At 44.7% G+C, this 26,918-nt stretch overlaps 1 protein-coding gene across 1 annotated transcript in view; it reads left to right on the top strand.

Moving 5' to 3' along the window:
* FAIM2 (Fas apoptotic inhibitory molecule 2) overlaps positions 1 to 26,707 on the top strand; it is a 33,653-nt gene extending 6,946 nt beyond the window's left edge. The window contains exons 3-12 of the mRNA XM_083169641.1: positions 1,716 to 1,819; positions 2,523 to 2,587; positions 6,834 to 6,887; positions 8,280 to 8,330; positions 15,212 to 15,251; positions 18,712 to 18,749; positions 20,446 to 20,533; positions 23,506 to 23,601; positions 24,166 to 24,219; positions 25,434 to 26,707. Coding sequence (XP_083025767.1) covers positions 1,716 to 1,819; positions 2,523 to 2,587; positions 6,834 to 6,887; positions 8,280 to 8,330; positions 15,212 to 15,251; positions 18,712 to 18,749; positions 20,446 to 20,533; positions 23,506 to 23,601; positions 24,166 to 24,219; positions 25,434 to 25,583 — 740 coding nt within the window. The 3' untranslated portion in view covers positions 25,584 to 26,707. The remainder of the gene's footprint in view (positions 1 to 1,715; positions 1,820 to 2,522; positions 2,588 to 6,833; positions 6,888 to 8,279; positions 8,331 to 15,211; positions 15,252 to 18,711; positions 18,750 to 20,445; positions 20,534 to 23,505; positions 23,602 to 24,165; positions 24,220 to 25,433) is intronic.
* The last annotated feature ends 211 nt before the right edge of the window (positions 26,708 to 26,918 follow it).

The raw sequence follows: 26,918 nt of genomic DNA, 5'->3' as shown, positions 1-26,918 counted from the left end.
GGCGGTCGGGATTCCGGCGTCGGGATTTTGACCGCCGGGATTCCGACAGCCGGGATTCTAACTGCATCCTGATCTAGACTATAATTCCCAGTAGGCCATGCATTCAAGCTGTAATAACAATCATAGTGGCCCTTATTCTGGTTGGTGCGGTAATATCCGCGTGCGTTCGGGCCGCCGATGTTTTGTGTCTGCGCATGTGCAGAGGCGTCTCTGCGCATGTGCGAGCGGGGCGTACGGCCAAATCCCGCATGAAATGTGAACACTCCGAACAGGGGGTGGAGAGGGGCGTCAAAGGCTATTTGGGCTCATTACCATATGCATACACCCCGCGTTTCATGGGCGTTCCCATGCAAATGCTGGGCGTACGCATGGTAATGCGGCCGTGACGCACGTGTAGGGGGCGGACATATGACATCGCCGGATGTCAGCTGCCCGCCCAGATCCCTGCTTTTGCACGGAAAAATGTCTGTGTGGTCTGAGGTTGCGGGAGCTGGTGGACCATTCGGTCCTGCAGTCGATGAACTGCGACCATCGAATGATGGGGCAGGTTCCCTGAGATGGAGGAGGCGTATTCCATGAAAAATACACGTGCGGTCCGTTCGGCCAGCTTCTTACCGCATTCGGACGGAGTGAGCGATCCGTACGGAAGGCGGGGTTTCGCACGCACGGTCCTGCCGCACCGATCAGAATAAGGCCCAGTGTTATTGGTGATGAGCTTTAACTATGCTGTGCAGAAAAACATGAAATGAAAATCTGATCTTTTGGTGTTACTGTATGTGCATTTGTTTTATTGTATTTTTATTAAAGCAATGTACATATTGATGGACAAATTGTGCGTTTTATTTTATTAACACACACTTAAAAAAACTCAAACATTTTGTTGAAAAATTCAGTCAATGAAAAAAAGTTGCATTGGAGCCCTCAGGGATTAGGGGCCCTAAAGTTTAAGCTTCTTTAGCTTAATGATAGATCTGCCCCGTTAAACTGTAGAAAAGTTCCAACAAATTTACCCTCAAAATTTCTGGTTGTGATACCCGGAGATTTGGGGGGTGATAAACTACTACTGCTAATGGCAATGTTTGTACGATAGAACCCTTAGTTCTGGCAAACTATAGATTCAATTCTGCCCTAGTTAAATACTTGTGTAAACTGTATTATAACATGATTTCCAGACTGTTGAGGTAGATACTACTGGTTTATTTTTCTTTAATACAGTATGTGACTTTATTAACCCTTTGAGTGCCAAGTGAATTTGTCGAAATAAGTGTGAAAATTGCCAAGCTAACATTTTTATTCAGCATAATGACCTGTAACGTTTACCTTATATAGGATATATATTCCATTTTTACACAACATTTTTTATTTGAATTTATATAACAAATGTAAACGACGCTGGTATTTTTAAATGATGTTTTGCATATATCTCATAGAGCTGTTGGCACTCATATTTTGAAATTCTCTCAGAGATTTTGGCATTTTAGCACATATTTTGCACCTCACTCACAGAGATGTTGGCACTCAAAGGGTTAAATACTGTAGTGTTACAGAGATGATATGATGTTGAACTGGTATTGGGTGGTATCTTTGCTGTTACCCAGTGGTAGCCTATATCCCAGGATATTACTGCTTGTTCATTGTAAATACCGGCAGACACGTGATAATGGAATTGCCCAGATCCATGTACCAGTAGGCATCTGACTGTCCCTCTGTTTCAGGCAACAGTCCTGGCTACGGTAGTGGCGCCTATTCTGGAGACACAGAGATGCTGACCTCAATGTGCTGGGATGATGAGAAAGTGCGCAGGTCATTCATTAGGAAGGTAAGTAAGACTTTTACAGTATGAAAGAGGGAAATACATGTGACAAGTGGGAACACAGGGCCTTATTCTAGTTCACTCTTTCTGACAAAATCCTTCTTAAGCAGCCCATACACGCTGCGATGTGGGCTGTCCGATGTGTGCTTTGAGGTGCGCGCTCCCGCGGCACCTCATCGCACAGTACAAAAAGTATGTGCTTGCACATACTTTTTGTACTTTGTTTTCATCACATTGCATCGCATTGCATGCACAACGGTGATCCGTGCTAGTTAAGCACGGAACGCACGCCCGTATCGGGACGTGTATGGGCGGCATTAGATGGACAAAACCATGTGCACTGCAGGTGGGGCAGATGTGACTTGTGCCGAGACAATTAGCTTTGGGTGGGGTTTTACTTCAAAAGTGAGATCTATATTGCAGTGTAAAACTAAAGCAGACAGTATTTACCCTGCACAGAAACAAAATAACTCACCCAAATCTAAATCTCTCTGCACATTTTACATCTGCCCCCCTGCAGTGCACATGGTTTTGTCCATCTAAGAAGGATTTTTTCAGAAAGAGTGAACTAGAATAAGGCCCACAGTGCTGAGTGGTGCAGATATCACAGATCGTACAATACAGAAGGCATTGTTCTTGTGGAGAGCATGAGATCAGTGGCGAAAATGGGTTTTCTGCTCTTTCAATACAGACTTTATTTCTCTTTCAGGTTTATTCAATCCTTTCGCTTCAGCTGTTGGTTACAGTGGCAATTGTGGCTCTGTTTACCTTCTCGTGAGTGTTGCACAATGCTGGTATTGACCACATATTTCTTAATATGTCTGATTCTGCCCCAGCTGTAACTAATATATATTGCATATCGAGAATACTGATAACTTTATATGTATCTAAGTTCCTGAGGGTTTGGGATCGTTGGGTCTACAGCTACTAGGTCAACAAGCATTGGGTCGACACCACTAGGTCGACATGACATTAGGTCGGCATGGGCAAGGTCGACAGTCAAAAGGTCAACATGGGGTTTTTCCCTTTTTTTTTTACCCAAATGTGGACACAGTTTGTAATGCACCGGATCCCCTCGCAGCGCTCTCTTCACTTGCATTGCTTTGGGCAAGGTGCCTCGTAACGCTCGGCACACTATTTTGTTCTCCCACCACACCCTAATGGATGGTAGGGCATGAAATACCGCCTGTCGGCACATGTCGGCTAAAAAAACAGTGAAAAACTCCATGTCGACCTTTTGATTGTCGACCTTGCCCATGTCGACCCAATGCCCTGTCAACTACTCCATGTCGACCTTGACCCATGTCGACCTTACTGCAGGTCGACCTAGTGGTGTCGGCCTAGATGCTGTAGACCCAATGACTGTATCCCGTTCCTGAGAAGCGTGGGCATAATTCATGTTTGTATGCAAATGCATTAGCAAGTGCGATTGTCTAGGCTACAATATTGCTAATGTTAGCAAGTGACGCTGCTGCTCAGTAGTGAAAATAGACACCTACTGGACACAGCTGGGGACATTTACTAATTGGGAGTTCATATGGGATGTGGCTATGGGCAGCATTCAGATTCTGGGCGGGATGCTTTAAAATCCGCCGCCCCTTTTCACCCCACGTCCACCACATTTATACTAATTGCATACGCACTAACATATGCAATTAGTAACACTAAGGACATCTTTCGCGATAACAGCTGTCCTTTGCGATGCGGCACCATCCCTGAACTTCCGGATCTGAGACATATGCAGAGTGACAGCGCCAGCTGCGGGGCATGCTGCGAGGGATCCGTGACGGATCCCTCTGACAGCGCTGCGGAGAGATGCCCATAGACTTCTATAGGTTATAGCCAGCAAAAGCTGTTGATTCCCTCTGCAGCGCTGCCCCCAGGGCCGGTGCTAGGGTGTCCGGCGCCCTCCTGCAAACCATAAATTTTGCACCCTTTCACATTGCCATTGCAACAAGCTGCAGCCCGATTGTGGGAGCGTATGCAACATGCGATCTCGGGTGCATGTACATGTGTGCATACACCATCTCAGTGCTGTGTCCGCAAAATGTTGCAGGCACTAAAGGTGCCCATACACGCTGCGAGAATCGCATACGTTATGGGCTAGATCACATTGCACGGCATGCATGCAGTAGTACAATTTAAACATGCTTGGGATAGGCATATTGATATCCTTACAAAAAAATAAGGATCAAATATGGTTTGAGGTAACATGTTTAAAAAAGGGGCAGACTAGATGGGACAAGTGGTTCTTACCTGCTGTCAAATTCTATGCAATGTGTGTGCGATGCGATCCGAAAGCAGTACAAAAAGTATGTGCACATCGCATCGCACGCTGCTTTTGCAGTGTGTATGGCCACCTTTAGGCACATAACCCAGCCCATTATTTAAAAAGTGTCTAAATTAATATTAAAAAAATCTACAATTATTAAAAAATTTGTTATAAACATGTATAATAAAATACTCACTGTTCTTTTGCTGTTTAACTCTTGTGCAGTCCCTCCTCTTCTATCTGCGTAGGCAGGACGCTATTACACCCCTCTCGTGACTGAGGGGGAAAGGAGGGGAGAGAAGGAGCAGATGGAAGAAGAGGGGCCGGAGTGTTGAGAACTGGCAGTGGCACTGGCACAGCACACTGAGAAGAGGGAAGGAAGGGGAGGCGGCGCTGCTGCCTGTTCGTCATTTGATTGACAGCTGACAGGTGCAGATCCGGACAGATCCGGACATGACATGTCATCCAGGCATTCACAGACAGCGCTACATGCCTCAGCGCAAGTGTCCGTGAGGGAGAGGGGGCAGGTCGCAGGAGGAGGACAGTGTGTGCAGTGCAGGGAGCTGCTCAGCCTCTCCATACTGCCGCCCGCTGTCAGACAGGCACTCGCGGTGCAGGGAGCAAATCTGTATACTGCCACTCGCCCGCCGGCGGCGTGAAGGAGGCAGTGACAGTGAGAGCTAAGGCAGCTTTAGCAGAGCAGGGAGGGAGACAGCACCTTTTTAGCATGGCGCCTCCCTGCTTTGCAGTAGCTGCTGAGTGGGTAGCGCTAGCCCTGGCTGCCCCCAATGGATTGGCTTTCGAGTACACGAAAATGCGTTAAAACCTGGATAACAGGGTTTTTACCGCATTTTCGGTTTAGCGCATCCTGCCCTCTATCTTTTATCTTCTAGAAGGTGCTAACTGAATTAGAAGTAGATTCTGATTTGTTGCCCATAGCAACATCCAATCTGAAATAGAACTCCCATCTTAGTAAATTTACCCCAGCAGGAGTGACTTGGATGCCATGTATTTGCATGTACAAGCTCGCAGCTGTTACAAAATACACCCCTTTTACACATAAAAATCATTCACACACACATACAGTTCCTGCTCCAGTGCTGTCATCTTGGCCACAGCTCTCTTGCTACTGACAGGATGCTGCTGCTGGAGCGGAGAATTGTTCAGAGATGACAGCGCTGGAGCAGAAATGTATGTGTGAATGATTTTTATGTGTGAAAGGGGTGTTTAATAAACTTTTACATGGTGTCTCCTGTTTAGCTTTCAATTTTTTTTTACACACAACAGCACTAAACTTCAGCCCTAGACAGGAGTTCCCCCTTTAATGAGGGGATTCTGATTCCCCCACGGACCTCATCCAGGGCTGGCCAGCCACAGTGCTCATTGTACGGCCGGGAGACCTTGTATAAAAATTGTCCTCCGGCTGTGACATGACACCAATGGCTATTGAAGCCCGGGGCTGGTTCAAAAATATGCAGGGACCCCCAAAACTTTGACCAAAATTTGCAAAGATGTAAAACCGCATTCTATTACATGTCACTGATGATATCCAACATTTTGTAAAACAACTGAGATAGTGACACTTTTACTTTCTGATGGTGCAGTTGTTTTTTTGCACAAAATGATTACAAATATTGTATATAATTATCTTCAGGCTGTGCTTAAGGTATATAAAAAACATAAATTATCCCCAAGATATCTCATTATGGCATGCAAATATCCAAACATATGGCAAAAACCAAAACACTGCTAGCACCAAGCAAGAGACTAAGGCCAGTATTCAATGCTCCCGATTCACAGTTTTTTTGGCGAATCGGGCTGTTTTCACTCCTTGCAGTGAATCTTTTTCACTGAAAATCTGATTCACCCTATTCAATGTTCACTGTTCGCCAAAAGCGAACAGTGAATGCCGGCCAGTTCTCCGTTTCATGCTCGCTGTAATTCGCTGGTGTATTTCATGGGGGTTTCACTGGGATTCGCTGAGATTGTATTCAATGCTAGGATGGAGAACTGCTTTCTCCCTGATTTTTGCCATGATTCACCGTTTTGCATTCGACATCTTTTTAAGGTGAACTGGAAAGTGATGTTTTAAAATAGAGTTTTTTTTTTTTTTTTGGTGTCAAAAATTCAGAATTTTTTTTCTGTGAAGGGGCATGCTATTTTTATTCATGTGCTTGAAGCACATTAATATATATTAAATTTTTATTTAATTTTATTTTTTACATATTTTTTTTTTAACACATTCGCCAGCAGGGGGCCGGGAGCCGCTCATTAGATATTCATATATTCACTTCACTCTGGTCCCGGCTTGTTATGTGCGGGACCAGAGAAGCGGCTCCCTACACCTGTCCCGTGCCAGCATTCCCGGGGGGCAGCCTCTGCGGCCTGTGTCCCCGGGAGCCCTCCCCCACAAATTCTGGGGCAGATAGGGAGGCTTATATCTCCCTGCCTGTCTCCGTCCCCCTGCTCCCTGCAGCATTTGCCGCAGGGGTTAAAATTCACCAGCAGGGGCAGCGAGCCCCTGCTGCATTAAATAGGGTGACAGGGAGGGCTGGCAGCGAATGCTGCAGCCCTCCTGAACTCTGTGAATGTGCAGCGAATCTTAAACAGGATTCGCTGCACATGGAGAATAAAAACATTGAATACTCCCCTAAACCTGTATTAATCAATGCTGGTGATTTTACATTGAACAGGCAAATTGTGTAGTATATAAAGATAACACTGCTCTCCTGTGTGCTTATCTTTCAGTGACCCAGTGAAGGAATATGTTCAGGAAAACCCTGGCTTGTACTGGGCTTCTTAGTGAGTATGAACGTGCTCTAGAACCTCATTTGTGAGGACACAAATGTTCATGAATTTGCAGGGATAGTTTTACTTCAGTTTGAAAGCAAACACATCAGGAATCACTGAGAATTTCATGTGGCCTATAGCTCATAGAAGACAGGTGGACCAACGCTTTTCCACGATTAGACCCAGTAACATAAATGAACAGCTATACATCTGTGCTCTTTGAATGCTATAAAATGTAGAGAAAACATTACACTTGTCAGTTTGTTCTCTCAGATGCGCCCTAGTCATGTTTTAGTGGGTGCGGTATGACTGCCCGACAGTCAGTATACCGAAATCGGAATCCCAACAGCTGGTGCTCCGGGAGGGGAGCTAGCACAAAGAAGCCCCCTGCGGGCTCCCTGCGCTCGCCATGCTGGACCCCCACAAGGGAGAATACCCTCTGTCAGTCGGGATCCCCCTGTCAGAGCACCAGCAGTCAGGATTCCGATGTCGAGAAGTCATCCGGCACCCTGCTTTAGTAGTGTTTCTTTTAATGTTCTTGTGTTCATCATCCCCAGCTGTATACTGTGTTCTGGTCTCAGTTAAATGGCTATGTTACTGCATAAGAAGTATAACTCCTGATGAAAATGCTTTTGTGGCTCATTCTCAATGATAACACCTCATTATAGGTGACAGCTCATGACAGTTTTTCATTCCTGAATCCCGGGATTGAAAAATAGCCCAGGATTGGCCTTCCCAGGCATACTGTGTATCACCAAATGTCACGTTTTAAAAATCCAATGGTGATCTGGAAAACATGAACCAAGCAGAGTCCTGAGTATAGAGTTTGTGAACCTTATACAGTAGTAGGCAATATAACTAAATTTATTTCTATCTCTCTTAGCACATGACTAACATTTTGCTGTTTTGTATATGGTCCCAATCAAAGTATACCATTACTAATGCTTACAGACAATGGTATATACTAAACTAATACTGTATGCAGTTTATCCATCCATTATGAGTTATTGATATAACTAAGGGCTAAAACCCAAATCATCCCTTAGTGATGCCGCTGGTTTCCTGTGACTGTATAGGCTGTGTTTTTAGCACACAACATGACTGACATCACGTTGTGTGGGATATAGTTGCATTCAATGGACCATACAGTAGGTAATAGCCTGGGTCCCATGTGATTACGGCAACCTACCTGTAGTCGCTAGCTTTAAATAGGCAATTACTGTAATATTAAAGCACAAACAATGTGGTTTTTCTTTAAAACAAATTGCTGATTAAAATATAGAGGCTAATTTGCAGAAGTAACTCCAGAACCAGGAAATAGTAACCAATTACATACAGGCCCATGTGTTGCCTTAAACATAATCCGAAATGTTCAATCCTTCTAACTTGTTTTTGCTTTAACAGTGTGGTTTTCTTTGTCACATATCTGGTTCTGGCCTGCTGCAGCGGACCCAGGTGAGATCATGATCATTATGGTAGAATTATACTATCGTTATAGTAGAGGTAATGTGCTAGCGCTTCGCGGTGCAGCAGTTTGCTCACATTTTAGCAAAAGCCTAGAGCCAGCAATTTTTTGCAAATTTACAACTGACAATCTGATTCAGACTCAGGGGGGTATTCAATGTGAGGGTCACAGCAGTCGAGCTTGCTCGACCGCCGTGATCCAGTCCCGTTCTCGGTCAGCTCGACCGAGAACATGCAGGTGGGATTCAATGTCCCGCCTGGAGCGGGACGAGAAGGGGGCGTGGCCGCGAGTTGCGGCCAGGAAGAGGCGTGCTGCAGCCGGCAGCTCGTCACTTCCCGGCCGTTCACAGCTTGTGATGTCGGGCTCGTTCTGCCGAGATACCCTGCTCAATGCTGTCGGGAAAAACAATTGAATACCCCCCTCAATATTTTATAGAAATGTTATTCTTTCCTGACCCTTATAATATGATTTGAAAATGTTATACCCTTGTCAGCTTCCTTGAAGTTCCTTCTTGTTATGCAGAAAAAAGTGAATTTAGTCCATGTGTCGAACATATTTTTCTATGCGAGGCATATGTGAAAGGGTAGAATATTCCTTCCGTCCTTGATGTGGCAGGAATAAGATTCAGTTTTCTTTTGGATTAAGAACTCATGCAGTATTTGAGCTGAGGATTTCACATCTCACTTTTGCACTAGAAATCATTCAAAAAGGCAACAACTACAGTATAAAGACTTTCCTTCAAGTGTCATGCAAAGATACACATGTCCAAATCTTAAAAGAATAACTACCAAAAACTAAAAATGCCGTTCCGGTGAAATTTAATAAGTTAAAGTAAAGGGCAAGATTGTGTTTACCACGGATGTGCTTTGTACTGGATCTGCCGGCATTAGGGGAGTAATTAGGAAGATAATGGGGGAGGGGCATAGTCATGTAACAGTCCGAATAGTAAGGGGTGAAAGGAGACTGGCGTTGGACAGAGCAGTGCATACATGGCAAGTACTTTTTAATTTCTGATATGAACTCATTATGACTTTATGGGCCAAATGTAAAAGGGTGTGAGAAGAAGAAAGTGAGACATTTTGGGAGAATTTTTTACATTTTTTAAAAAGTCCAATCAATTGCACGGCAAAATCAACCTGGTTTTTTAGTGTAAATGATTGCCGCTTTAAAAAATAGGAAAACTCTCCCAAAATCTCTCACTTTCTGATTCCTTTCCAAGCTTCTAGTCATGACGTAAGAAAAACAATTAAGACTAATAGAATTTTTAAGAAGAGGAAGAAACCTATGTAAGATTATACAGAAAGCCCAGGAATGATGAACAGGAGTCAATAAGACATTTCTTTGGCCTAAATTTAAGCTTTTTCAAAAAGATACATACTTTGGGTGATATTTAATAGGATGAGAGATTCAGAAAGTGAGAGATTTGGTAAGAAATCTCCAGTTTGTATAAAGCGGCAATCATTTACACTGCAAAAACAGTTTGATTTTGAAGTGTAAATGATTGCCGGTTTGAAAAAACTGGAGATTTCTTACCAAATGTTTTACTTTCTGAATCTCTCATCCTATTAAATTTCACCTCTCTCATCCTATTAAATAGAGATACATGGTATTTGGCCACACCTGTTAATTATTGAATTCAGGGGTTTCAACCATACCTGTTACCACAAGTGTATAAATTCAAGCACCTAGCAATGCAGTTTCCATTTGCAAACATTTATGATACAATATGGGTTGGTCTGAGGAGCTCAGTGACCAAGCCTGGTACTGTGAAAAGTGTAAAGACAATTCAGTGAAATTTCATCTATGCTGGATATTCCACTGTCAACTGTAAGTGATATTATTAGAAAGTGAACATCAGCAACTCTGAAGACCACGTAAAACCACAAAACCAGGTAAACGACTGCTAAGGCACATGGGGGCAAATGTATTATCCCCATAAAGAACGTTATGTGCCAGGTGATACTACACCAGCCAATCAGCTCCAAGCTTCATCCATTTACCCCATGGTGTGTAAAAGTCACCAACACTATTTAATAGCTGAATAGTTCCAAAATTCCACTAGTATTATTTTAAACACAAAAACTGTGCCGTGGGAGCTTAATGGAATGGGTTTCCATGGTCAAGCAGATGCATGTAAGCCTCACATCACCAATATCAAGCATCAGATGGAGTGGTGTAAAGCACACCGACACTGGACTGTTCAGCAGTGGAACCATGTTCTGTGCAGTGGCGATTCACACTTCTCTATTTAGCAGTGAGATGGGCGAGTCTGGGTTTGGCAGATCCCGGGAGAACATTACCTGCCTGACTACATTATGCCATCTGTAAAGTATGGTGGAGGCGGGATAACGGTATGGGGATGTTTTTCAGAGTTTGGTCTAGATCCCTTACCTCCAGTAAAGGGCAATATTAACGTTTCAGCATACCAAGACATTTTGAACAATGCTATGCTTTCAACTTTGTGGCAATAGTTGTGAAAGGTCCTTTCCTATTCCAATATGACTGTGCCCCAGTGCACAAAGCAAGGACTATAAAGACATGGTTTGTTGATGTTGTCAAATAACTTGAGTGGCCCACATAGAGCTCTGACCTCAACCCCATCGAGCACCTTTGGGATGAACTGGAACAGAGATTGTGAGGCCCGGCTTACCTCCAACATCAGTGCCTGACCTCATAAATGCTCTACAGCAGTGGTTCCCAACCTTTTTTTTTCACTCCCGTACCCCTTGATTAGGCTTTTCATTGATGAGTACCCCTCTTCTCAATTTAAAATATAGACAGCACTTATGAGTGGAGTGGAAGTGAGCGGTATGAGTATCCTTATGCATGTCCTTATATTATGGAGTAGCGGACAGGAATCGTGCCCTTCCGTGTCTGGCCGCTGGCTGTGTATTGTCTCCAGGGTTCCCACTTACACCTGTAGGATTAATGCCGCTGCTTCTTCCACCCGTGTCAGTGCAGGGCAGATGATCGCTGATGTCTGAGGGCAGCGCGGGTAGCTCCCAGTGGATTGTTGGTCAGGCAAAAGCATAATGAGACGCTGATGACGCTGAAGACAGAACCATAAGTGACACAACATGGTTCTTCTCCATAGCAATGGGTCTTCTTCAGCCATCAAAAGACTTTTTCATCTTCCGCCATTACTATTATTATTTTCAAGTACCCCCAACTGGTCTGCAGAGTACCCACAGGGGTACTAGTACCCCAGGTTGGGAACCACTGCTCTACAGAATCAGAAACAAACACTCCAATATCTTGTGGAAAGCATTCCAAGAAGAATGGAAGCTGTTATAGCGGCAAAAGGGGGACTGATGCCATATTAAAGTATAAGTATTTGAATACAATATCATGACAGTTTGTGTTGGTGTATTGGTTAGGCATCTGAATGCTTATGTCCATATTGTGTAATTTTGGGGAAAAAGTCGACAGGAAAATTTGGTTTTAAAATAGAAACAAGAGGTACATACAGTAGGAGCAAGTTTCATCTTTGCTCCTTTGGCCATGGCTAGCCATGGCTAGCCATGGCTATTCTATTGTTCTCAGCTGCAATACGTATTGTATTGCAGTTGAGAACAATAGATTAACCATGGCTAGCCATGGCTAGAACTGCCCAAAGGAGCAAAGATAAAACTTGCTCCTACTGTATGTCTAATTACTCACAATAAGGAGCTAATTCTTATTTTTAGAACATATCTGTTCCATTGACTTTACTGATGTTAAATTGATTTTACCCACTAGCACTAAAATGCTGTGTCTGAATTGAAATTGCTCATTATTCTCTATGGGCGCCTAGTGTGTATATTTATATCACTAGGAGTACTTCTTTACTTTCCTATTACTTCCTATGGCCCATTCATTTTCTTGGTTCATTGATAACAAAGTGCCCTTTCGCTACCCAAAAACACCTACTAAATCAATGGTCTATATCAATGGTCTATATCAATGGTTCCCAACCCTGGTCCTCAAGTACCCCCAACAGTGCATGTTTTGCAGGTCTCCTGTGGATCTTTTAAAATGTGCCTGAATAATGAGTGCACCTGCCGGGTGACCTGGAAAACGTGCACTGTTGGGGGTACTTGAGGACCAGGGTTGGGAACCACTGGTCTATATAAATTAGTGTGCTGTTCAGTGGCGGAAGTCTCGGAGGCAATGGAGTCATTTGCCGCCGGGCGCCACGTTTGAAGGGGACACTCAGCAGCCTGACATCCATTTCCTCCGATAAACGCCACCCCCTGCGCGCCAGCCAGAATACTGTAATCAGAGCAGCAGTGCTGCAGTGATAGCAGGCACGCTGCTCCGACCACGATCTCTGTGAAAGGAGGAGGAGGCGGGACTTCCTGTCACACACAGCCCCTGCCTCCTCCTGACAGACCTGTCCTGCAGCCCGTCCAGCTCTTCTTCACCTCCCACACACAATCTAAGTTCTGACTCCTGCTACAGTATGGACGGATGCTTCTTTTATAGGTGAGAGGCCCCCCCAGTGTTTATTAAACTATTTATGTGTAGTGTGTTTGTGTGTATCTGTATAGGTCTATGTTTATATGCATGTGTTGCTTTGTGTGCATATGTGGCTGTGTGTTTACAAGGGTGTGTGTATATGCATATGTAGTTGTGTGAATACATGTGTGTGTGGTTGTGTGTATACATATGTGTATGTTGCTGTGTGCATTCATGTGGGTGTATGTGTATACATGTGTGTGTGGCTATGTGTATACATGTGTGTGTGGCTCTGTGTGTACATGTGTGTGTGTGTGGTTGTGTGTATACATTATGTATACACACAACCACACACACACTGCAACATACACACATATGTATAATACATATGTGTGTATGTTGCAGTGTGTGTGTGTGTGGCTTTGTGTATACATATGTGTATGTTGCTGTGTGTATACATGTGGATGTATGTGCATATGTATCTGTGTGTGTATACATGTGTTTGTATGTGGCAGTGCATAATTGTGGGTGTATGTGCATATGTACTGTAGGTACTGTATGTGTATACATGTGATGTATGTGGCAGCGTGGCTTCATGTGCGTATGTGTATAAATGTGTGTGGCTGTGTGTGTGTGTATATATGTGTGTATTTGCCTATGGGGGTGTGTCTACATATATATATATATATATATTTTTTTTTTTTGGGGGGGGGAGGGGGCAACATCACATTTTTCGCCTCCGGGCCTCTGTTATAAACTTACGCCACTGGTGCTGTTGACATGTATAAGGATAAACAGCAGTGGGAATAGTTTCTTCCCACATCAGTAGAGATTCAGGGATTCTATGTTTTGGGCAGTACCGTGGCACAGTGATTAGTATTGCTACCATCACACAGCACTGGGTTTATTTTAATTCCAACTAAAGCCCTATTTATTTGTATTGTGTATGGTTTATCTATGTTTGCATGGGTTTCTTCTGGGTGCCTCAGTTTTAATTCTGCACTTCAAAAACATGCTGGTAGATTATTTGGCTTCTGACAAAATGTGGTTCTCCAAGTCCCTGCATACGGGGGGAGGCTTGCAGGGACATGTTGTTCCACAGCACAACCCAATGTTACATTTTGATTCTATTTTTTACCACAAAATTATCAGCCCGGAGCCCCCTGTCCAGGGGCACCGGGGACAGCCACTGGCTTCAGCACTGGAGGGGTGAAGCCTGAGGGACCCCTTTATTGGGGGAGGGTACCCACTCCGCCAGGTACCCTGTCTAGGAGGACCTAGCATAAAACATGCCCCCTGGCTGTGGAATGACACGCTGGCTGTTGGGGCCCAGTGCTGGTTTCAAAATATGGGGGACCCCCAGTCTTTTTGTCCCCATATTTTTGAAACCTGGACCTGTCAAAGAGCCCGGTGCTGGTTTTTTTTAAATACGGGGGGGGACCCCATCACTCCCCCCCCCCCCCCCATATTTGCGAAATCAGGACCGGCTCAATGGGCCCAGGGCTGGTTTTGCTTGGCGGGGGACCCCCACATGCCTCCCCCCTGGAAGGCATCGGCCCGTGTACCCATGGGAATGCCAAGCTTTTTCATGGGGATGCCCATAAAACACTGGCCACTAATGCTGCTGTCTGGTCCCGGCCTTCCCCCCGCAATGAAACGACCAGCGAGTGTGTAACTCGTCAAGGGCATTCGTTGCCGGGGTCTTCACCTATGTGCTTGCGCATGCGCAGACCACCAAACATCAGAACGGGGCCTATTTCATATGTGAATTAAACCCTAAATCTCTACTCATATAAATGGGAAAAGCTCTATGGTGTTTGAGTTAAGTTAGTAACAGGGGGTATGGTGTTTGAGTTAAGTTAGTAACAGGGGGTATGGTGTTTGAGTTAAGTTAGTAACAGGGGGTATGGATGTTTGAGTTAAGTTAGTAATAGGGGGTATGGTGTTTGAGTTCAGTTAGTAACAGGGGGTATGGTGTCTGAGTTTAGTTAGTAACAGGGGGTATGGTGTTTGAGTTCAGTTAGTAACAGGGGGTATGGTGTTTGAGTTCAGTTAGTAACAGGGGGTATGGTGTTTGAGTTCAGTTAGTAACAGGGGGTATGGTGTTTGAGTTCAGTTAGTAACAGGGGGTATGGTGTCTGAGTTCAGTTAGTAACAGGGGGTATGGTGTTTGAGTTCAGTTAGTAACAGGGGGTATGGTGTTTGAGTTCAGTTAGTAACAGGGTGTATGGTGTTTGAGTTCAGTTAGTAACAGGGGGTATGGTGTTTGAGGCAAAGTAGTAATATAAAAAAAATACTGAGGTGGATTTACAGTATGAAATGATTGTTGTTAGTAATAGGGTGGAAAATGGTCATCACAGTTGTGAGTCCTTTTCCAGTGGTATATCCATGTAACAGATATGACAGATTTTAATTTCCTTATGTTTTTTTGCAGGAGGTATTTCCCATGGAACATCATTCTGCTGGGTGTTTTTGTAAGTAAAGAGGAAACACTGCATTTATGAGCTCACCCTCTAGGCATTACCACTATGTCCTAAAGGAGCGATCCCACTTTTCTGATATTCTTTAACTGGATGTATTTATAAAAATCTTAGTGTGAGGAATTATTTTTTCATTTATACAGACGGAACTGTCTAAAGCTGTGTACACACGGTGCAATATCGCTGGCAATATGGTCGCTGAGCGACCATATTGCCAGTGATTTGTTTGTGCCGCGGCGATAAATCACCGGGTGCGCGCTCCCGTGTTTAGCCCCCTAATGGTCGCAAGCTCCTGCGACCAGCTGTTTCCCTCTGCGGCTCCCCCGGCAGAGTCTCCTTTTCATCAGCGACCATCTCTGCTTGCTGAGGAAAACGGGACACTGCGCAATATATTGCTCCGTCTGTACACAACTTAACAGCTGCCCTCATGTGGCATGTATTCTTTCACCAACAAACAGAGCAGAAGAGTGGTATTGGCTGATGCAAGATTACAGTTCCCATCATTGTAAACTAGCAAGTTTTTCATTTATTGCAGGACAGGCCAACCTGTGGCTCTCCAGATGTTGTGAAACTAAAAATTCCAGCATGCCTTGCCACAGTTTTAACGCTCCCTTATAGCAAAACTGTGGCAAGGCATGATGGGATTTGTAGTTTGACAGCATCTGGAGAGCCACAGGTTGGCCAGGCCTGATTTATTGCATAAGAAAAAGTAGAGCAATGAACAATATATAAAGGAGGTGTTTTGGTACTTATGTACTAACTGGGCTGCCGATTTTGAAATCGGGTCCATCGCATCGCATCACATCCGACCATATCGCATGCGATGCGATGCGATGCACCCGATTTTTCCATAGGATTCAATGTTAAAATGGACTGAGTCCATTTTAACATGGAATTCAATGGGAAAAGGGGTCCTTTTCATACCCCTACTATCCAAGTGGGCATGGAGTTGGATATAAACCTGTGGCGAGCGTAGCGAGCCACCGAGCCCGAAGCGTGGCGAGCGTACACAGAATACCGTCCCCTCGCGGGGCTCGCTTCGCTAGCCACGCTTCGGGCTCGGTGGCTCGCTACGCTCGCCACAGGTTTATATCCAACTCCATGCCCACTTGGATAGTAGGGGTATGAAAAGGACCCCTTTTTCCCATTGAATTCCATGTTAAAATGGACAGAGTCCATTTTAACATTGAATCCTATGGAAATATCGGGTCATCGCATCGCATGCGATATGGTCCTATGCAATGCGATGCGATATCGCATCTGATTGTATGCCTTAAGTCAAGGCATACAATCAAAAAATCGGCAGCCCAGATAATACATAAGTACCGGTGTTTTTTGTTTAATGCTAACCTCCTTTCTACCGTGCCATATAGTGGAATCCTGTAGTCATGCTGAAAGTTCAAAGGGTTAGATCACAGGTTCTCAAACTCTGTCCTCGGGGCCCTAGACAGTGCAAGTCACAGAATTGCAAGTGAAATAATTAGCGCCACCTGTGAATCTTTTAAAATGTGTCAGTGAGTAATGAATGCACCGGTGCATCTGCCAGGTGACCTGAAAAATGTGAACTGGGGTTCTGAGAATGGAGTTCTGAGAATGGGGTTAGACAGACCACCTGATCTAGGTCAAATTGAATTCATCAGCTACAGCCTAGGCCTGGAGTTCTTTAGTACTACCACTCTTCTACTTTACAATATACTTTTATCAGAGATAATGTTAATCAAACGCTTTCCCCTGTCATTTGCTATCTAGCATATTAATAAAAAAGGTAAAAATTGACATTTCAATTTGTAAGAACACAGACCAAGGGCCTGATTCTGGTTCAGTCACCAAAGCAAATTCTCTCTAATGGACAAAATCATGTGCACTGCAGGTGGGGCAGATGTAACATATGCAGGGAGAGTAACATTTGGGAGGGGTTTGTACTTCAAACTGATATCGATATTGCAGTGTAAAAATTAAGCAGCCAGTATTTACTCTGCACAGAAACAATATAACACCCAAATGTAACTCTCTCTGTACATGTTACATCAGCCCCACCTGCAGTGCACACGGTTTTGTCTATTAGAGAGAGAATTTGCTTTTGCAAGTGAACCAGAATCAGGTCCCATGTACGTATTGAACCGAATTTGGCAAGCAAGAAAAGTCCAGTGTTATTTTCAAGAAAATCAATCATTTTGGCCCAGCCCTCAGCTGGTGGAGATCAGGGGGGTGATTCAGGTTGGTTTAAAAAAGCAAACGCCTTCTTTAATGGACAAAACCATGTGCACTGCAAATGAGGCAGATGTTACATGTGCAGAGAGAGTTTGAATCCATTGTAGGACACAAATATCACTGCGATAAGTAAATTTGAATCTGCAAGACCATTTCTTTACTTCTGCCCACACTGCCACATTCAGTCATTGGGCCCGATCCTTAGACACATACTATATGAATGCGACTGCATCTAGGGATTTCTAGCAAGCTGCAGAGGCTAGGAATACTGTGGGCCATAGTCATTTTTTATGTACAGTATGTAAGATTAGTTTTGTCCTGTAACCATCTCAGCCTTTTCTCTACCTAGGGGGGTATTCATTCTGTGCCACTATTTCCGCTGATGGAAATAGCGGCACTCAATGCTGCTTTTACTGACAGCTTTGATGGCAGTCAGATCCTACTTTTTTAAAGTCGGATCTGTTTTGTCGGAAAGGCAGCGGATTGTCAAATTTGCGGCCATTTTTCAACAACCCGGGGTCGATCTACGGACTTTCTGACACTCAACAATCAGAACATTGAATTCCGACTGTCGAGTTACTTTCAGATCAGATGAGAATGGCCCGGGATTCTGACTGCCGGGATGTTCTGACAGTTGGAATCCCGGATTGCGTACCCCCCCCCCCCCTTAAACTGCAACAGGGTGTTGGCCAGTGGCTGCAATAGAGAAGGGGCTGTAGCACAGTCCAAAAATACAAATATGGAAGCCAACCCAACTGCCAGCGAGTCAGTTTGGAATGGCAGTTAGCGTGGCTCCCTTATTTGTATTTTGGATTGTGGTGCCGCCATTGGTGTTGGCACATAATAGAAAAGTTCTGTTGGTGTTTTGTGGGCATGTTGCCATAGGTGTAAAAGGGGTCTAACAAACGATAATAGCGATGATGGAAGTGGGTGGAGTACAGGGGTGTTGTGATTGCACTGATCGTAATGACTCGGAACATATGCATATTACCGCATTAAAAAATGAGTTCACATTCCGTGCTATTATGTCTTCCTGCTGATCAACTATATCAGCTGCATCCAATGTGATTACAGACAAGTTGGCCAAGATTGTACAGATCAAATTGGTTGTTGATCAGGCTGAATTGCTTCCTTTATGCCCAGATGTGATTGTGCTTAGCTTCCCTGCAGGCGCTAAAAGAACATATGTACATGGTGGCTTTAAAAACATGTTTAGTTTGTGACTGACTGTATCTCTTTGCAGACTCTTTCCATGGCATATGTAACCGCGATGTTATCAAGGTAATGACACAGTGGAATACCTAGGCAGTTTGTATATGGAGCATTGTAATTATATTGTACCAAGCGTGTCTCTATACCAGGCATGGCCAAACTATTGCCCTCCAGCTGTTGTGAAACTACAAATCGCAGCATGGATTGCTATAGTTTTGGCATTCCCTAATAGCAAAACTATGGCAAGGCATGATGGGACTTGCAGCTTCACAAAAGCTGGAGGGCAATAGTTTGACCATGCCTGCTCTACACCTTAAACTACAGCCATGTGCCAGTGGGGCCTAGTCATCATTACTGCAGGCGGGAGATAATTTTTCTCCTACTTTTGTAGAAATGAAGTAACAGGGCTAATCACTATACAGGTAATGTAGGAGCACAATAGGGCATGCGGACCACATACTGTAATATGAGGACTTACATTCATCTACTTTCTAAAACTTAAAGCTTTCTGAGATGGATTGCAGGAACTGACGACATCCTCCCTCTCCAGGATGCAAAGATCCATTGGGACCCCTCTAATAACCTCCGTATTCATGCGTGAATTCAGTTCACCCCGTATACAGTAACTACCAGGTGAAATGGGCAGTGTAGGCTGGTGAATAGTGGTGAAAGTACTAGTGAGATAGGGCTTAGTGGTTCAGCTGTCCTCTCAATGGAGTTTTGTATCTCCCCACCTCAACACACAGCGACTCATATACCTAACTAGGGGCAAATCGGGGTATAATAATGAATAGTCCACATTGTCAGAAAGCACGGAAGGACATTACATTTTTTGCAATCAGTGCTAAACTCTGCTTTATATAAAATGGTCTCCACCTACCAGTGGCGTGCGGTGGGGTGAGGCAGGTGAGGCACAGCCTTTACTGCCATACTAATGTATATGCCAGAGTTTTGAATTTATCAAGTATGTAAAAAATACAAATAATATATAAAGAAAATCTTATTTTTATTATTCTAATCATTTTTATAATCAAAACTCTGGAGTAAAAAGTCTATGGCAGGTGAGGCAGTGCCTCACCTGGCTACCGTTTCTGCGCATCTCTTATCAAAACGCATCGAGTTTCCAGCAGTGTATACTGCTGCACATGTGTATAATGTCGGCATGTACCCCATGGCTCATATAGTGTGTGCAAATCTGGCTCTGGTACTTGCCAGGGACTCCTCAGCCATTTACCTCACCGCACGTGCGCGCCCGAGATGCTCGTGTGCCCAGTGGCAACGGAGCTCCCTGCCAACGTCCGCCGCCAATGGTCCCCCTCACTGCCCCCCCCCCCAACCCTGCCCGTCCCTGAAGCAGAGACGGGCAGGGTGCCGTGGCCACCCGCTGAGAGACTGGGACGCGCATTTGCGTGAGACGCACACGCGTCCCAGTTCAATGTAGCCCCTGTCCGCCTGCGCTCGCCAGAGGGGACGTCGGCAAAGATGACAGGGGCTCCATCTGTATATCCTCTTGAGTAAGCATCTAGCTAAACAGCTCCTGTTCAACCGCATCCCGCTAAAACGCAATGTGTAGACGCAGCCATAGATTTAAATGTGCAGGCTCCTTCCTGCCAAACAGGAACTTGTCAAAACTCAATGTGTAGACGCAGCCTTATATCCATTTCTATACATATACAATCTTTAGGCCACATTATGCTAGAAATACTTTGATATGCATGGGGGAAATAATATCCAGTATCTTAGTATCCTATATTTATCTTCACAGCTTTTATAACACCAAGTCTGTGATCCTGTGTCTTGGAATCACTGCTCTTGTCTGCCTTGCAGTTACCCTGTTCAGCTTCCAAACCAAGGTGAGGGCTGTGATGATATGAGATGATTTACTGAATTCGGATAAGTAATGCCCCTTTCCCACTGCAGGCTTTACACGTGTAAATGCCGTTTTTTTAGCCTTTTTAAACGGCTAGAGCTGCAGTGGGAAAGCTCCAGGTTGCTTTAGACGGGTAACAAATACCGGTTTTTGTTACCCGTGTAAAAAGCAGTGTTTTTAACGGGTAAGAGCCGTTTTTTCGGCAGTGGGAAAGGGGTAGCCCTTTACACGTAAAAAAAAAAAACGGCATGGGGTCCCCCCCCACTGCCGTAACCAGCACCAGGCTGAAGGAGCCGGGGCTGGTATTAAAAAAATCAGGAAACCCGACAAATAGGGGTTCCCTGATTTTTTACAACCAGCCCCAGGCTCCAGGTCCGGGGCTGGTTCCCAAAATACGGGGGACAAAATGACTAGGGGTCCCCCGTATTTTAAGAACCAGCCCCAGGCACAACCAGCCAGCAGGGTAATGCCACAGCCGGGGGACACATGATATAAGTTCCCGCGGCCAAAGCATTAACCCTACCGACCAGTCAGCCTGGCCAGGGGCCCTGGGGGAGTGGGGACCCCCCCAATAAAGGGGTCCCCCCCCTCCAGGACTTACCTGACCAGGCTGAAGCCTGGTGCTGTCCTCGATGCCCCTGGGCGGTGGGCATCGAGCTGATGGTATGGTGTAAAAAATAGAATAAAAACCATTGTCTTTTACTGGTGAACTATGAGTCCCAGCAAGCCTCCCCCGCAAGCTGGGACTTGGAGAACCACAAGTCCCAGCCTGCGGGGCATTAAAGGGCCCGCTGGGTCTTGTAGTTCCACAGTAAAAGAAAGAGTTAAATAAACACACTGACACACGTGAAAAATAAAAGTTTAATACATACATAACACATACATACTGATACTTACCTATCTTGAGCCCGTAGGTAGCCCTGGTCCTGATGTCCTGGTCCGTGTCGGCGTCTGTATCCATGTCGGCATCCCTGTCGGCGACGGCGTCGGCGGTCCGGAGTCCGAAGAAATCCATTTGGGAAGCTGTGGAAGGAAACCATACTCACCTGTCCCAGCGCGACGTAGTCCAGGTAAGGTCTTTGCAAAAAAAACAAACCGACACCCGAACCAAGCGGACAGGCAGAGAGCCGCACGGTGTGTTTACATCGTGCGGCTCCGCCCCCGAATGCCGCTATTGGCCGCCTTGCGGCCTAGCGGCCAATCAGGAGCCGCTAGGCCGCAAGGCGGCCAATAGCGGCATTCGGGAGGCGGAGCCGCACGATGTAAACAAACACACGTGCGTCTCCGTCAGTCCGGTCTGGTTTCGGGGTGTCGGTTTGTTTTTTTGCAAAGACCTTACCTGGACTACGTCGCGCTGGGACAGGTGAGTATGGTTTCCTTCCACAGCTTCCCAAATGGATTTCTTCGGACTCCGGACCGCCGACGCCGTCGCCGACAGGGATGCCGACATGGATACAGACGCCGACACGGACCAGGACATCAGGACCAGGGCTACCTACGGGCTCAAGATAGGTAAGTATCAGTATGTATGTGTTATGTATGTATTAAACTTTTATTTTTCACGTGTGTCAGTGTGTTTATTTAACTCTTTCTTTTACTGTGGAACTACAAGACCCAGCGGGGCCTTTACTGCCCCGCAGGCTGGGACTTGTGGTTCTCCAAGTCCCAGCTTGCGGGGGAGGCTTGCTGGGACTCATAGTTCACCAGTAAAAGACAATGGTTTTTATTCTATTTTTTACACCATACCATCAGCTCGATGCCCACCGCCCAGGGGCATCGAGGACAGCACCAGGCTTCAGCCTGGTCAGGTAAGTCCTGGAGGGGGGGGACCCCTTTATTGGGGGGGTCCCCACTCCCCCAGGGCCCCTGGCCAGGCTGACTGGTCGGTAGGGTTAATGCTTTGGCCGCGGGAACTTATATCATAAGTGTCCCCCGGCTGTGGCATTACCCTGCTGGCTGGTTGTGCCTGGGGCTGGTTCTTAAAATACGGGGGACCCCTAGTCATTTTGTCCCCCGTATTTTGGGAACCAGCCCCGGACCTGGAGCCTGGGGCTGGTTGTAAAAAATCAGGGAACCCCTATTTGTCGGGTTTCCTGATTTTTTATTACCAGCCCGGCTCTTTCAGCCTGGTGCTGGTTACGGCAGTGGGGGGGACCCCACGCCGTTTTTTTTTTTAAATTCCCCCCCCCCCCCCCCTATCTTTACACTGCTTAAACGGGTTTTTAAACGGGTAAGTGGGAATGTGACAAAAACAGCTTTTAAACGGTAATTTACCGTTTAAAAGCTGCAGTGGGAAAGAGTCTTTATGGCTCTTACCCGTTTAAAGACTCGTTTAAAAAAAACGGGTCATTACCCGTGTAGGCAGTGGGAAAGCAGCATAAGGAAAACCAAAATATCTTTTTTGCACTGTAATAAAATGTTTTACCAGTTATTTATATAGCACACACATATTTTACGGCGTTTTACAGAGAATATTTGGCGATTGTCATCAGTCCCTGCTACATGTACATTCACACACATTCATGCATGTTGGGAGCCAATTAGCCTACCAGTATATATTTGGATTGTGGGAGGAAACTGGAGTACCCGGAGGAAACCCACCCAAGTACGGGGAGAATATACAAACTCCACACAAGAGGGTGTGGTAATGTATATCAACCAGAATAACCCCTTAAGTGTATTAGGGGGTTATTCTGGTTGATTACATCTACCTCACCGACCAATTACCATGGAAACGCCCAGCGTTTTCATGGGAATGCTCAAGAAACACTGGGCGTTCCCATGGGCGTTTGTTCACCATGGGCACATGCACCCGGCGTCTGCACATGCACAGACACTAAACATTACCCCAGTGGGGACGCATATGCACTAACGAACGGATCTGAATAAGGCCCTTATTGCATCATCACATCCCACTCACAGAATAACGGTATCCCTGTGTCTTCCCTCTCACAGATTGATTTTACATCATATCACGGCGTTCTCTTTGTGCTGGTCATGGTCCTGCTCTTCAGTGGACTATTCCTTGTCATCCTAATCCCATTCCAGTATGTAAGTATCTGGCCCAAGAGTCGCAGCTTTTGTGGTGTTGTAACACATCTGCAGACTTGGAAACTGCAGGATTTATTTTCCAAGTAACATAAAAGTGATGTGAAATGCTGTGTGACGTTAAACTCCCATCTAATATAAATAAGAAAGGGATTGAAATCCAAAGTGAATTACAGTTAATTAGTGACATTTACATTTAAAATACTTACTACATAAAGGTCAGTGAGAAGTAAATGGGGCTGATGCAGTCTGTTTTGCTGTCATACTATTGGGGTATTCAATGCCGGATAATATTTCCCATTGAGGGCAGTATCAGCAGTTTTCGACAAAAATAGGTTGAATTTTACATACGACCTATACAATCCTGCCGCCCCAGAAGCGGCTGGGGGGGCTCATGGGGGATCCTAAGTGACTACTCTCCTTGGAGAAGTCGCAGAGTGTATTCAACAGGACAGATAAGAAATAAAGCAGCCATCGTAATCCATTCATTGTCAACATTCTTCATAAAACATCAGTCTGTCATTTAGTGTACATTTTCTGTTTAACCAATTCTGAATGTGTCTCCAGGTTCCGTGGCTTCATGCAATCTATGCAGCGCTGGGGGCCATTGTGTTTACTTTGGTAAGTAATAGCAGTTACGGGTTTTTCTGTGTGTTGTTCCTGTATGTACAGACACACAGCATACTCAGATAACACAGGACTGTGTATTACAAACCAGTTAGATGGTCATGTCTATCAATCTGTAGCTTGTCAGAATATAAGATTCCGAATACACTGGCTGATCTGTATTTTGGCCTAAGCAACGTGATCTCTGGCCAATTCGAGTTGCTTGTTACAGTGGAAAGCTGAATCCTTCGGAATCTTAATTAAAGAAAAAAACAAATAACGACATTACTGGCTACTATATTTCATAATCAAATAACCCGGTGGAGATTATGGAGGTTACAATAGGTGGAGGAGTAGGTGAAAGGCCTGGTATTGAATGGTGAACAGCTTGTAGGATAGATGGAAGAAACCTGCCACATGTAACCAGAAAACAATGTGGGCTATAACCAGTGGCAGAAGTAGTTTTATAGGTGTCAAAAACATGAAAAGTGTGTCAGGAAGGAACAAACTGCTGGGTTGGTATGGATGAGAATGTCTGCGGTTCAATTTGCATTTCAAATGGCGGCCATCTTAGATGAAATGCGTTCCACATGGCTGCTACTTCCGGGAATGCTACTATGTCCCTCCATGCATGTTTTTTAACATTTGCCCGCCACAACTTATAATTTAATTCAGTTATAATAAATACAGAAGATGATATACATTCTTCCTCACCATAGATGGATGTTGCGGTAGGCAGATGCTGTAAAGCATACCTTAGCACCATCTTTAAGAGTTGCCTTAAGTTCTATTAGATACCATATAAATCTATTTGGAATATATCAAGTGGTAATGGCCTCTCTTTAATTTACTGTACTACAGGCCTAATTCAGCTATTTTTGGTAATGTGCACATGTGCAAACTCTGTGTCGTGCATGCACGACCCCTTAAACTGAGGTTGCATTCTGGAAAATGTAGCTTCAGTGAAAGGGCTGGCGGGGGGCGGCGACACAGTATTAGCGGGGTGTGTCTGGATCGTTTGTGAGACAGGCCACAGCGGCTGCGTGGTGACACAGGAAGCTGCGGTGAACCTAAACATGGTGGCCCGGTACCTGCTTTCGCAGCTAGGGTGTTACCTTAGAGATCGTATGTGATGGCATGAGGTTATTCCAATTCTAGAATGTCTGAATAATTTCCTAATGGATATACCTTTTTGCATGGCAGTGTTTAAGAATGTTTGTTTTCCACAGTTCTTGGCATTCGACACCCAGATGTTGATGGGAAACCGGCGATACTCTCTCAGCCCTGAAGAGTACGTCTTCGGAGCACTCAACATTTATCTGGATATAATCTACATCTTTTCATTCTTGCTCCAGATCTTTGGCTCATCCCATGAATAAAGATTAGCAGCCTAAGTCTCTAACATGTGCGTGCAATATATCCGAAACAATGGTAAAAAAAAAAAAAACTCTGCCTAGCATAGAAATCCAGAACACCCACATTTCAGATCTATGGTTTTTATCAAGAGTAAAAGTTTAATACAAAATGCAATTTTTGTTATTAGATAAATGTTTTACTAATGTTATAGATATTGTTTCGTTTTAAATGAGTAGAAACGTAACGAATGCCTTCAAATCCAATATTTGTCACTTAAACCCAACACAAGTGAAGTAGCAAATAGGTTTTAAAATTCATGTGTGTTGCATCCATATACAGTATTTAACATGCGTGAAGACTGGGAAGGGTATTCAATCTTGACCATCGCCTATTCAATGCTGCCGTTTCCGACAGCATTGAAGGCGCATTCCGACAAAACAGATCCGACTTTAAAACCAGTCAGATCTGTTTTGTCGGAAATGGCCGCAAATTGCCAAATTAACGGCCGTTTTTTGACAATCCGAGGCTTTTTTCACAGTCGCGCCCACTTTTTATCACTGGACAGGCGGAATATTGAATTCTGCCTGTTGAGTATCTGTCAAGAAGAGCGAAAACGGCCTGGAATTGCTGTCAGAACGTCCCGACAGTCGGAATCCCAGATTGAATGCCGCCCTGTATCTGAAATTGCAGATTTTATCCGGAACTCGATTGTGGTACAAAATAAATTTTTGACCATAACAGACACACATGAAATGGTTACCAACAAGACATTCTTTGTCAGAAACGTACTTGTTGATACAATTATAGTAAACCTATGTAGATTTCCAGCCACTGACAGATGTGTATTGTTACATTTTCAAACCACATGAAAATTATCAACAGTATTTAATGTATTGGCTTATAGCATTAGTTGGCGCTTAGGTAACAGAATTTAATGTTGCGTTCTAAATGAATTGTAGAGTTAGTTACAGAGTTATGTATTTCGTGTCATCTGCACCAACCATCACACCAGCACGATACCACACGTAAAATGAGGTTAAAAATTCTATGCATGATACCTATTTTTGTATTCCATCTGAGCTATAGTTACTGTGAACTTAGAGCTGACATGCACATTGATATAATAAAGACTATTATATTCTTCTGAGTTCACTTTCCATTTCTAAATTGTTTATTTCTGTTGCCTGCGATGCGAAATGTAGCATTTGCATTGCTAGTTTTCAAGCCCCTCGCTATACAGAAAAGTGCTTGGACATTAACGTCAGGCACAGGGCGGCCATTTTTTAGTGATGTTACAAGCAGTCAAGACCGCGCCCCAAAAATGGTTGGTCGTTGCCCCCATAACGATTGGTCAATGA

This window comes from Crinia signifera, chromosome 2 (genome assembly GCF_055691185.1).
Source record: "Crinia signifera chromosome 2, ASM5569118v1, whole genome shotgun sequence".
NCBI classification, from domain to species: domain Eukaryota; kingdom Metazoa; phylum Chordata; class Amphibia; order Anura; family Myobatrachidae; genus Crinia; species Crinia signifera.
This window is presented reverse-complemented; position numbering and strand designations above follow the sequence as displayed.